Source organism: Chinchilla lanigera, unplaced genomic scaffold, assembly GCF_000276665.1.
Source record: "Chinchilla lanigera isolate Chin_1 unplaced genomic scaffold, ChiLan1.0 scaffold00204, whole genome shotgun sequence".
NCBI classification, from domain to species: domain Eukaryota; kingdom Metazoa; phylum Chordata; class Mammalia; order Rodentia; family Chinchillidae; genus Chinchilla; species Chinchilla lanigera.
The window spans coordinates 410694-422709 of record NW_004955605.1 but is presented as its reverse complement, the minus strand read 5'-3'; the positions used below and the strand labels follow the sequence as shown (position 1 = coordinate 422709).

Sequence of the window (12016 nt, the reverse complement as noted above, 5' to 3'; positions counted from 1 at the left end):
TTTTTCTTTTCTTTTCTTTTCTTTTCTTTTCTTTTCTTTTCTTTCTTTCTTTTCTTTTCTTCTCTTCTCTTTTCTTCTCTTTTCTTTTCTTTTCTCTTCTTTCTTTCTCTCTTTCTCTTTCTCTCTTTCTTTCTTTGTTATCTTTTTGAGACAGTCTCACTGTCTCATGCAGTTCAGACTAGTCTTGAACTCACTTTGTAGCCCAAGCTGGCCTCGAACTCACACAATTTTCCTGCCTCAGCCTTCTGAGTCCTGGGATTACAGGCGTGTGCCACTACCTCCCCTTTGGAGGTCCCATTTTGACTTTTTCCTTTCACAACCCCTTTTACGTTCATGACCCTATAAAAGACCTCATAGCCTGTACAAGTGTTACTGGTCTGGTCTAAGTGCTGGGGGGTGCCTCTCAGATTTGTTCTGAAATAAACCAGTCCTGTTGAGCTTGTAGCTTTGTTTCTTCCCTAACAATATGGTTTGAAACAGACCGTGAATATAAAAGTATTTAGGAAACTATAATTGTTCAATAATAGTAGTTTATACTCTAAAAGTTGGGAAGCCTCCACATTCATTTATTTGATCACGTTGTGTGTAGCCGTGAAGGAGATGTAACGGCTATAAGACTGGCTAAACCTGGGACCATATCTTGAATTGGATAGGACCATACCTATCCAATACCTTCCCGCCCTCTGAACGCCTTTGCTGTTCCGCGTGGTGATCTACCCAGATGTTGGAGTCCGGGGTTGTAGTTCACATTCCAGCTGCACTACTTCCTACTGTGTGGTCTTAGACATTTTTCTGAACTTCGTTTCCCCATCGGGTACCTGAAAATCCCCTCTTGGAGAGCTGGGGGGAGAAAAACTAGAAATTAACGCTACGTCCCTTGCTTTGGAATCACAGCTCCAGAATTTAAGTGCCTTTGGCAGGCGGGAGATCGCATCTGAGGCTTCAAAGTGGAGCAACAAGGATCCTCTGTCACCATGGTAACCGAAGACGCCTAGCGTTGCCAAGCAGCTTGCTCTGAGCTAAGAAAGCTTGGTTGCCTCTAGACGCCAAGGCTCCGCGGCATGTGGCGGCAGGAAGGGCTTGTGGTGACCGTGGATGCGGAGCCTGAGGCTGGAGGAGGCGGGGAGCAACCTCGGCAGCCGGCAGGGCTGGAGGGTAGAGCGCGCGGGGAGCCCGGCAGCTCCCCGCAAGAGCCCTGTAGACAGTGTGAGTTCTGCGTTCTGCAAGGAGGGAGGTAGGCTGGGGAGAGAGATCGTGGGTGAAGCCGGGGGACCCTGGAATGAAACTGGCTGAAGCCTATTTGGCTTGGGCGTGTAGAAAGGAGAAGCTGCTTTGGCGGAGAGAGGCAAAGGTGAGGGCACTGTAGCAGAAAGCGTTCTGCCCAGGCCCCTGAGCTTTGTTTTACAAATGGCGTCTGAGCCCAGCATCACCTTTGACTTAATGGGTGGATAATGGCATTAATCTGGATATTATATATGTATATATATGACTCACATTTACATGTATATAATATATATGTGTGTGTGTATGTATATGGCTATAAATGCACATGGAAACATGCAGATGAGTTTCCCAATTCCTTCATTTTATAGATTAGGAAACTGAAGTACAGACCAGAAGAAAGGAAATAATTTGCAACCTCACTCAACCAAAGCTGGAGAAATACTTAAAGCACTTCAACTCTCAACTCTTAGACTTCTAAATTCATAAATTGCTACCTGATTCTTTTAGAATCGCACAGTTAGGGGCCAGATTTAAACATACTGCCATTTCTTCCCTGTCCTGCCAAACATTCAAACAATATTCAAGTGTTGACCACATCTGACAGGGCTGTAACTTGAATCTTGGCCAGGTTACTGCACTCACCATGCTGTTTTGTGAATTACAGCTATTTCATGGTCTCCTGCCACCGGTCTTCCACAGGTGCTAAGGAATGATGGTGAAAGTAATAAGGCCGAAAAGGAATGCAAGTAGCTTCCAACTCTCCAACAGCACCTCCTTGATTGCATCTCTGGGGAGCAACTGGAGGTTTTCCTGGTTCCCTAGGCCCTGGCCAGCCCCAGGAGGGAGTGTTGGGCTGAAGTACTCAGTACTTGGGATGCAGTGGACCACATAGCTTTCTCTCCTGAGACCTCATCAAAAAGTAGACACAGAATCAGAGAAAGGGGCCTCCTCCTTCAGCATCAGCTTCACTGTGACTGCCATATTTCATTCCTTTGTCACCATGAATAGCATTCTGAGGCCTTAATTAGAGCAACTAAATTCATATTTAAGTAATACAGATTCATTATTCCTACTTAAAATTCTATCTGGCAATTTCCCCATTAAAATGCTAGCATCTGAAGGTCTTTTGGTCTTGTGGCTCTCGGAGTAAGGGATGGACTTAGTCATTCAGTCACTAACCCAACATATACTGAGTCTGTACTTCATGCCAAGCACTGGGCAGGTTGCAGGAAAGGAGTCCTAAGTTAGTGCAGGTGTCCACACTCACTGGCTTCTGAGGTCGGTGTAGAATATTTTGTCCCAGAGAAGGGAAAGCTGACTAACAGAGGTCTTTTCGTGTATAATATCTTTGAATTGTATAAATGCTATCTGAATTCTAAATTTATTATAGAACTAAGGCCACCCTTAACATCGTTTGTAGTGCTTGCTCTCACCATTCTGGCTGACCTCTTCCTATGCTGTCCAGTAGTTAAATTCCTGAACCCAGGATTATAGGTCTGATCTGATTATGTAGTATGGTGGAACTGTAATTGTCTTGATTAGAACACACTGTAATTCTGTTAAGTGGATCCAAAATAACTTTTGGATCTGTTCTGGCAGACATTACATTAACATATCAGACAAACTCAATTTACGATAGTCCTTAATTTGTCTTCTCCCTTTGCACAGTTCTGCTCTCCTGAATAAACTTAATTCAGGCCTTTTCAATCCTATTCTTATGTATTTGATTTCACTGATCCCAAATACAAGTCATTATATCCATCTCTACCAGTACCATCCTATGGATGTTTGCACTTTCTTCCAGGTATAAAAGTAGCCCTTGAGGGCTGATTCTGCAACTTAGTTTGCGCCATTCTCAGAACTGGTGAGTTTTCTGGTAGTTCCTTTATCCAAATCAGCAAATTAGATGGTGATTTCAGTAGAACCAAGTAGTCTTTATAAATCCTTTATCTGTTTGACAGCATCTTTGTCATGGGCATTCTGCCACCTAGAGATCTACTTTATCAACTCCCTTGTTAAATGTAAATACATTGTGGATGCCTCCAAATTTAGTGGTTTAGTATCTCCTGAGGTGTGGAGGAGTCGGGTGGGTGTGGCCTCTTGTTTTTATGACTTTAGTTTTATGACTTCAGGAAGTCATCTGCTTAACCCTTCAATGACTAGCATTCTTTTTTTGGAACATCTATAATAATGGAACATAATGAAATGTGTTCTCTTCAAATTCTTGTTCCTTGAATTTTTCTAGGTAACATATATGAATTTCACGCAAAAAGTTAGAAAATTTTAGAGCAGATTTAACTGTAAACTAGAACTAATTATACTTGGCCACAGGTAATTGTGAGAAAGGGAAATAATATATGCAGGATACCTAAGGCCTGATAACACTAAATAAACTGTAGCGATGCTCTCAACAAAAGGAAACCTGAAATAAAATTGTTCTAAAAGAAAGTGTAAGGGCTGGGGATTTAGCTTAGTGGCACAGTGCCTGCCTGGCAAGCACGAGGTTGTGAGTTCGATTCCTGGTATCAGAAAAAAAAAACTAAAAGAAAGTGTGGAATAACATTATTTACCAGTCCTTCTTAACACTTAATGATTACTATTCCCCATTATTTATATAGCATTGGCTGACCATACACTCCAAATGTTGAAGATCAACATCAAGCTATGATACAGTTGGTAGATTTTCTTCTTTTCTCCCCTTTCCCTCCCTCCCTCTACCCTCCTTGCCTTCTTCCTTCTTTTCTTCCTGTTTTAAGCAGAAGATATTTGTCCATACCAGCTACTCACTCAATTTTCATAGCTCCCCAAATCACTTTTAGTGAGTTTCTCTGTACATTTTCTTAGCAACAAAGCTGAAATTTGTCAGGAGACCTGAACTCAGAGTAGGTAATTCTTCTCTCTGCTGTCCCATTACAGACTTTGCTTCCCTCCTAGCTGTGTTCGTTAAACACTTTTCTGGCTGAAGATCATGATTCTACAGAAAAAGTTTAAACTAAAGTTAGGTTCAAGTAATGCTGACACTTATGCCTCATTTATATGACTCCCAACTTTTACAAACTAAGAATGAGATCCTAAAAGTATCTGATTCTACCTTGTCTGTGTCTGAGGGTGTGTTTGAATACTCATGACTAGTCTATTTTGTGACCAGGAATAAGCCAGAGCCACTGTTAGGGGCCTGTTATTGCTTATATTTAAATGTCCCTCCAAATCATGAGGTCATAGGTGGGGCTTTTTCAGAGGTGGCTGGATCTATAGTGTGTGACACTAGAATTGACTCATGGTGCAAGGCTAGGCTCAAGGGCACTAGGATGAAGGGTGTGAGTGCTACCCACCCTAAGCAAGGGTATGAATGCTACCCACTTACGCAGGATAAGATATAGGGATAGAAAGGGCTGTGAGTGTCCCTTGTTTTTGCTACTTTCTGCCCACCACAAAATGTTTCTGCTCTGTGATGCCTGTGTGCTGTGCCACCCCACCTGGGAGTCAGTCAGTTATAGACTGAAACCTCTACAAACTGTGAGCTAAATAAACCTTTCTCCCTTCAACTTTGGGTATCAGCTATTTTGTCTCAGAACAAAAGAAGTAACTAAGACAATGCGGTGGGTCTCTTGACTCCTTTGGGAGAATCTACAGTCAAATCTGATGGATCAATGGTATTTTTTTATTGGTTGGTCTGGAAAAGATAAGACACCTGCTGTGTCATTATGAGTTTGAAACCAAAGCATAAATAACTAACGTATTTGTTTTTCCATGGCTCCTTGAATTGGATACTGAGACTAGAATCACTGGTTCCCTGACATTCACAGGGCTGCATTGGCAGACATGTGCATAAGAAGAGTCTTTACTTAGAGATCTGTCTAACCTAACAGTGCTTAGTTCCACCCAAACACACATTCACTGAACATCTGTTATTCTGCCAAGCTCTATTCTAGGGCTTTAACAAATTGAAATACAACCTCCCCATTGGTATAATGCTTATGGTCTGGTAAAGAAGACAGATATTAAATTAATAGGTACACAAAAATATACTTAAGTGAAACCAAGCTGTGGGCAAATCACAGTAAAGCAAAGAAAAAAGGAGCGCATTTTCAGAAAAGGACATTTCTACATTGTGGAGTCAAGGAGCTAGTTTCCCTGAGGAACTAACATTTAAGCTGAGACATTAATTTTGGGTAGAAGTTATACAGGCAAAAAAAAAAAAAAATCAAGAGAAAGACAGTTCAGGCATAGAAGACAGCATGTGCAAAGGTGGGAATAGACAAAGGACCATGTGCTGGAGCCCAGAAAATAACAGAAAGGGTGCCAGTGAGAGCAAGCAGGCAAGGCCAGGCAGTGCCCTGGAGCTCTGTCCTCCAGGGTGAGCAGAAGAAATGTAAAACTGTAATTAAAAAAAGAAATAAAAAGTAAAAAGGAAAGAAAGAAAAGAAAAGTAGCTAAGGTCTTCAGAACAAATAATTCAGTCCTTGAGTGTAGTAGTAATTAGGGCCAAATTTAGAGGCCAGGAAGAAGTCAGATGTCTATAAGTCATTCACTATTATAATTCAGATTTGATCTTTAAAGTATGATTAATAATGCTGAAGTCGTTCTTTAATCTGTGCCTGAGTTGTAAGCTTCCTGCTCACATTTTTCTTGCTCATTGTTTTGTCCTCAATCCTAAGACAAATGCCTGGTACAGAGTAGGGCTCTAATAGGAATTTATTGACTAACTGAGTGAAAGTGTTCTTTTCTTGAAGCTAGGGAGAAAATTCCATATATTTTTTCAGAATACCTAAATGAGGTACTTGAAACTTACCTGACAAGTTCAGGAATTACATGAAAGTGAAATTCCCAAAGAACCAGAAATTACAATGGAAGAGATCTGTCCAAGGTTGAATCTGCAGGGCAAATTGTTTGCTATGAATGACATGTTATGCATATACGTATGTATATATGTATATATGTATTAATTTATTTATACCAGGAATCAAACTCAGGACCCTGCGCTTGCCAGGCAAGCACTGTGCTGCTGAGCTATATCCCCAGCCCTGATGTATCTTTTTAAAAAGTCATCCATTTAGATGCAATGGCTAGAAGGTTGGGCAGAATTTATAAATAACCAATTTTTTAATGCTTTACAGGGAAGAAATTTTTATACTGTGAGCCACATAAGAGAATTAAGGAAGTTTTAGAAGAAGAACTTTATATCAAGAGAGATGAATGCCATATTAAAAACCCACCTTCAGGTAATCTCAGTGACAAATGAAGTATATTTGTGAAATACATGTGGAATTACCTATTTAAAGATAGTATGATTATTATGGAATTTTTGGTTTTCTTCTCTGTGGAAACATTCCCATTTATTGCAGGAATTAAGTCAGAATCATAAAGTTGGCTGAATAAATTCTATGTATTAACTTTTATTTATTCAGGATCCTTTTGTGTCATGTTATATGTGTACCTATAGTGGCTTTTTTGTAGTTGTTTAGGTGCAGTTAAGTTATATAAGAACACTATAGAGACTTAATTGCATGGAAACTAAATGAATATATGAAGTGAAATAAAAGACTAAATAAATGACAAAAACCTTGGTTGGGTGGATTGCGGAATTAAACAAAATAAACCTCCACCCCAATAACTGAAAAATATACTCATCAAATAAACACTCAAGAACACTTCGTGCTAAAAAGAGAACACACTAATAGTCATCATCTTCCTTTTGAAAATATTGACAGTGGCCCTGGAAAGGATTTGGAGCATTAAAAAGAATCTCCCTGTGGGAGGTGTAAAGCCAGGACTGCCGAGCAGAAACAATTTACTGCCGCAAGCCAAGTGCTACTCCAGGCACGGAGGACTGAGAAGTAAGAACCCGATGCCCTTAAATTCTACGGATGCCCCTGAGGGTACCGAGCAGTTTACAAACCAAGGGTATATGCGCTGTTTAAGGGCAGAGATCAACAGTCAACCTCCTTTTGACTTCTTTCTCTCAAGTTAGTTTTTGTTTAATCACATTCTGTCAGTCAAACTACTAATCAAAGTGTTCCCAGAACACACAAAATACCAGACTTATACTCCTGACTTTTTTCTTTACTTCTTGTCTGCAAAAGACTTTCTGGGTCACAGCCAGCCTGTGTGTGTGTGTGTGTGTGTGTGTGTGTGTGTGTGTGTGTGTGGTCTTGCATTTTCCATTCTTCTGGATGGATGATCTTTGTTTGCAGTGAAGTGAAGGAAAGGAGATGAGGAAGTTAAGAACAACGCAAGTGCCTTGCTTGGGTCCCTTATTTCATCCAGTGTATTGCTGGACCCCTATACTGCTCCTCAGCAGACATAAATCTTTTTTTTTCTTTTTTGGTTTTTCTCCGGTACCGGGAACCGAACTCACGACCTTGCGCTTGCCAGGCAGGCGCTTTTGCCGCTGAGCTAAGTCCCCAGCCCCCTTTTTTTTTCTTTGTCTTTTTTTTTAATTTTAGAAATAAAAGGAGGAAAACGTTAACAGACAGACAACCTTTTACAAAATAGCAAAAGAACAGTACAGGCAATACAGAATTACAAACAAAGTGGTAGGAAATTAACAATGCTTGTTGTATTACATATTGATATCTTCAAAGTGATTTCTCATGAAAACAAATAGAGACATGCAATATTGATCAATCAAGGACTCATTGACAGTTTCTTTCAGCAAAGAAATAGAAGACAGTAGAACAACTATGTTAACTATCCTGTATATATGTACATACAAAATTTCTCCTTCTTTCCCTTCTCTTTTCCCACATCCCAATTGCCCTTTATCCTTGAGTGTTTTCCTATCATTTCACAATGTCTATCATACCTCCTAGTTTAAATTAACTCTTTCAGGTTTTACACTAGTGAGACAATGTGGTGCTTTCACATGCAGGTCTGATTCATTTCACTTATGAGTATGGTCTCTAGTTGTGACCATTTAAATATAAAGCCATCGAGTTTATCTTTCTTTACAGCTGAGTAACATTCCATTCTATAAAAGTACCACAATTTTCTTATCCAATCCTTGGTGGATGGATATTTGGGTTGCTTCCACAATTTAGCAATTACAAATTGTGCTGCTATGAACATAGGTACACATGTATCACTGTGATATGATGATTTTAGATCTTCTGGGAAAATACCCAGAAGGGGAATAGCTGGGTTGAATGGGACCTCTAGTCCTAGTTTTCTGAGGAATCTCCAAACTGATTTCCACAGTGGTTTCACCAGTCTGCATTCCCACCAGCAGAGGAGAAGTGTTGCTATTTCTCCACAGCTTCACCAGCATTTGTTATTGGTTGATTTCTTAATGCTAGCCATTCGTACTGGGGTAAGGTGGAATCTCAATGTTGTTTTAATTTGCATTTCTTGAATGACTAATGATGTTGAACATTTTCTCATGTATTTATTTGCCATTTATATTTCCTCATCTGAGAAGTGTGTATTCATCTCAGCTGCCCATTTTTGGATTGGGTCTTTAAATTTGGGGGGGGGCTGATATTTTTTAATTCTTTATATGTTCTAGATAGAAGCCCTTTGTCTGAGAGACAGTGAGCTAAAATTTTTTCCAAATTTGTGGGTTTTCTTTTTACTCTGCTGGTGATTTCTTTAGATGAGCACACATATATCTTGGAACAAAATATTGGTCCTTTCTCACTGTCATAGCCAGTGTCTTCCAGGGTCATTTGTAGCAGAATATATGGAAGACAGAGGTCTGGACATGAAAGCACAGTATCCAAATAATGTAGAAACATGCAATGGGGTACATGAGCCTCCAAATGTATTACCAGTGATAACTCTGAGTGAAAGGAATGAGTAAAAGCCAAGTGTGCATATTTTCAACCAAGATATGGATCATAATGGCCAACAATAAGTACAGCTTATTGTAGATTCTTAATATATACAGAAATATTTAATATTTTATTTAATCTTTGCAATAATATGAAACAAATGTAATTTATTTTATAATTAAGGAAAATAAAGTACAGAAAGGCTGAATAAATAATTTAGCCAGCACCACTCAGCTTGTGAGTAGAAGTAAGGGGATTTGAACCCAGATGGCCTGTCCCCAGAGCCCAGGGACACTGGGCTTTAACTATGAGGCACTGCTGCATCCCTGAGCTAAACAGCACCTGGGATCTGGGATGTCTTTTAGACTGCAGTGAAATGAAAGCCTTGCAAAAGTGCCGCTAGGGACAAGGCCGGACAGGGACCTATGGGATGTGGGGTCAGTAGCTGGAAAACATAGCCACTGAGAAACTGAGAAAGAAAGCTAAAGCCAAAACCAAAACTTTTTACTAAAGGGAATTCATGAAGCAAACAGGAACCAGTTATGGAGACCTGAGTTTAATAATAATAAAGTAGGGTTGGGGATATAGCTCAGCAGCACAGCACTTGCCTGGCAAGTGCAAGGTCCTGAGTTCAATTTCTGGTACCAATAATAATAATAATAATAATACAAATAAAGTAGTAGCCCCTATTTACCATGTGGCAAGAATGGCAGTCAATGTTTTATAGAGTTATGTAACCCATTTGATCACATGAGGTGAGGATTATAATCTCCATTTTCCAAGTAAGACAACTGAGGCATGGAGATATTACATTACATAAGATCCCATGTTTACCAGGTAATGGAGTCAAAAGTATAAACCTTAATCCATGTGACTTCTAAAATTATGTCCTTAACCACTGGGCAGCCAGATAATCTAGTCACTGGGCAATAATAAAAGAGTCATGTGGAAGGTTGTGACTAAATAGGCACAAATGCCAGTGCTCTGGGGCAAGGGGATCAGGGCTGGGAACCTAGGAGGCAACTATGCTCATAATCCACAAAGATCTCACTGTCCTGAAGTAATGGTTGATTCAACCCAAACCTGGGCCACTTTCCTGCTGGGGGGAATGTTTGTCTTGATTTTCCTCTGATTTTGTGAAATCCCATTTATAGTAGCTACATTCATCATTCCAAGAAAACTCACAAAACTACTTAAAGATGCGTAATTTCCTAAATTCATATTATAAGACTGATTAAAGCATAAATTATCTTTATTTGAAGATATAAAAGTCCAGTGGGTTATTCAGTTCATCAGTTGGAATTAGATGATAAAAAGTAAGTTTGATTTTGACCATAATTGCATTGCTTTCATCAATTTAGGATAGACTTGTTCCTGGCTCCCCCGTATTGCTAACCCATCCAGACTACATTCCTAGCAGACCCCAGTCCTCCATTTGTACCCAATGTCATGCCTTTATGGTGATCATGTTACGGTATACAAGTGTTTGATATAGCTTCCTTTCTGCAAGTTACCAGGTGGATTTTTGCCATATGGTATCAGCTGCTACTATTTGCTATACCATCACAACTGGTCAATTTACACGAATCTGATTGATAACTAAGAATTATGACATTTCTCATTATCAATGAAAAAAGAGATACTATGCATAAAATGGATTAGAGGAGCAGAACGCATAGGTAATTTAAAAAAAAATCCATAGGATTTCATACACTATCAAAAAGCTCGCTATCTCTTCCTCATCATGAAGATGAGACCGTATCTCCTCCTTGTCAATGTTCTCCTGGCACTTAGCGTGGTGCCTGGCACAGTAGGTGCCATTCATCATGAGAAGAACCAGGGGATGAATGAGCCAGAAAATACTTGGCAAATGCCTAGGCTGCTGAGCCACACATGTTTACCCCTCCTGAAAAGTACATTTCTCTACCTATTAAACAGAATACAAACAATGGTTGGGAGAACCTACTGTATTTAGTGTATAAACTATGAAAAGTTGCATGTATTTCATATACATTTGGCATCTTGCAACTAATAGTTTAAGAGAGGTTTTCTGTGGATTGCAATATTTCCAGGTACTTTTCCTACACAGTAACTCTCAGCTAGATAATTTCATTGAAACACTTGTTTATATATTCTTTTTTTTTTTCACTCTAGGATAAGATGAATAGAATGTCTCATTGAGAAGGAACCTCTTTCTCTTAGCATCTGAAGAACACTGAAGAAACTCAGACTAGTTTCTCAATTTCAGATGTGTGGGAAAAAGTACATTAATCTGTAAAATCTATTTATAAATTAACCCAAAGTAATGAAAGACTATTGGTAAAATTTTCTAAGTATCTGAGAATAATGAAGGAAAATGCTGTACTTACCTTTAGTTGTCACTGTTGTAATAAATTGGGCTTCTAATTCAGCTTATTTTCGTGAATTGATGGAGAAACAGAGATACAAGTCTTTTGTTTTGGGGGGACCTTGTGCTCACCAGGCAGGCACGTGTGCCACTGAGCTATATCCCGGCACAAGCCCTTTCTTCAAGATAGACATTATAAATCTTAACCCTTTACTACAGTATAATGTGCTAATCCATTTAAAAACAGAAATAAATGCAGGTATAGATAATAGTAAATGACATGGGTGAAAAATCCAACTCTGAGACAGTCATTTTTATACTAACTCATCACTTCTGTAGGCTTCGTTTACTAAATGGAGAGGAGCCAGGAAATTTATGAAGGTATGTTTATTGCATTTTGATAATATTTTTAGGTTATAAAGACATTAAACAGAATGAAATAAAAACCTCCCCTTACTTTTTAAAGAAATATATATGCAATATAGAAATTTAGAAAATAAAGAAATATAAATGCAAAAAACCCCTCGTTTGTAATTTCATTTCCAGAAACGACCATGACAGCATGTATATATATTTTTTCTATGCCTGTTTTTTTTTTTTTTTTTTTTTTTTTTGGTTTTTCTCCGGTACCGGGAACCGAACTCACGACCTTGCGCTTGCCAGGCAGGCGCTTTTG

General features: G+C 39.2%; 1 protein-coding gene across 1 annotated transcript; it reads left to right on the top strand.

Moving 5' to 3' along the window:
• Positions 1-775: 775 nt before the first annotated feature.
• LOC106147638 (chromosome unknown open reading frame, human C11orf97) lies at positions 776-11403 on the top strand. Its single transcript, XM_013510106.1, has 4 exons — positions 776-1206; positions 6342-6446; positions 6936-7061; positions 11148-11403. The coding sequence occupies exons 1-4, from the start codon at positions 1062-1064 to the stop codon at positions 11150-11152; spliced, it is 381 nt and encodes a 126-aa protein (XP_013365560.1). The 5' UTR covers positions 776-1061; the 3' UTR covers positions 11153-11403.
• The last annotated feature ends 613 nt before the right edge of the window (positions 11404-12016 follow it).

What these genes read in the sequence shown, in the direction of transcription:
- LOC106147638 (XM_013510106.1), top strand. Translation starts at nt 1,062, where the DNA reads ATGTGGCGGCAGGAAGGGCTTGTGGTGACCGTGGATGCGGAGCCTGAG. An exon ending in GCAAGAGCCCTGTAGACAGT is followed by an intron (nt 1,207 to 6,341) that starts GTGAGTTCTGCG and finishes AATGCTTTACAG; the next exon opens with GGAAGAAATTTTTATACTGT. An exon ending in TATTAAAAACCCACCTTCAG is followed by an intron (nt 6,447 to 6,935) that starts GTAATCTCAGTG and finishes AAATATTGACAG; the next exon opens with TGGCCCTGGAAAGGATTTGG.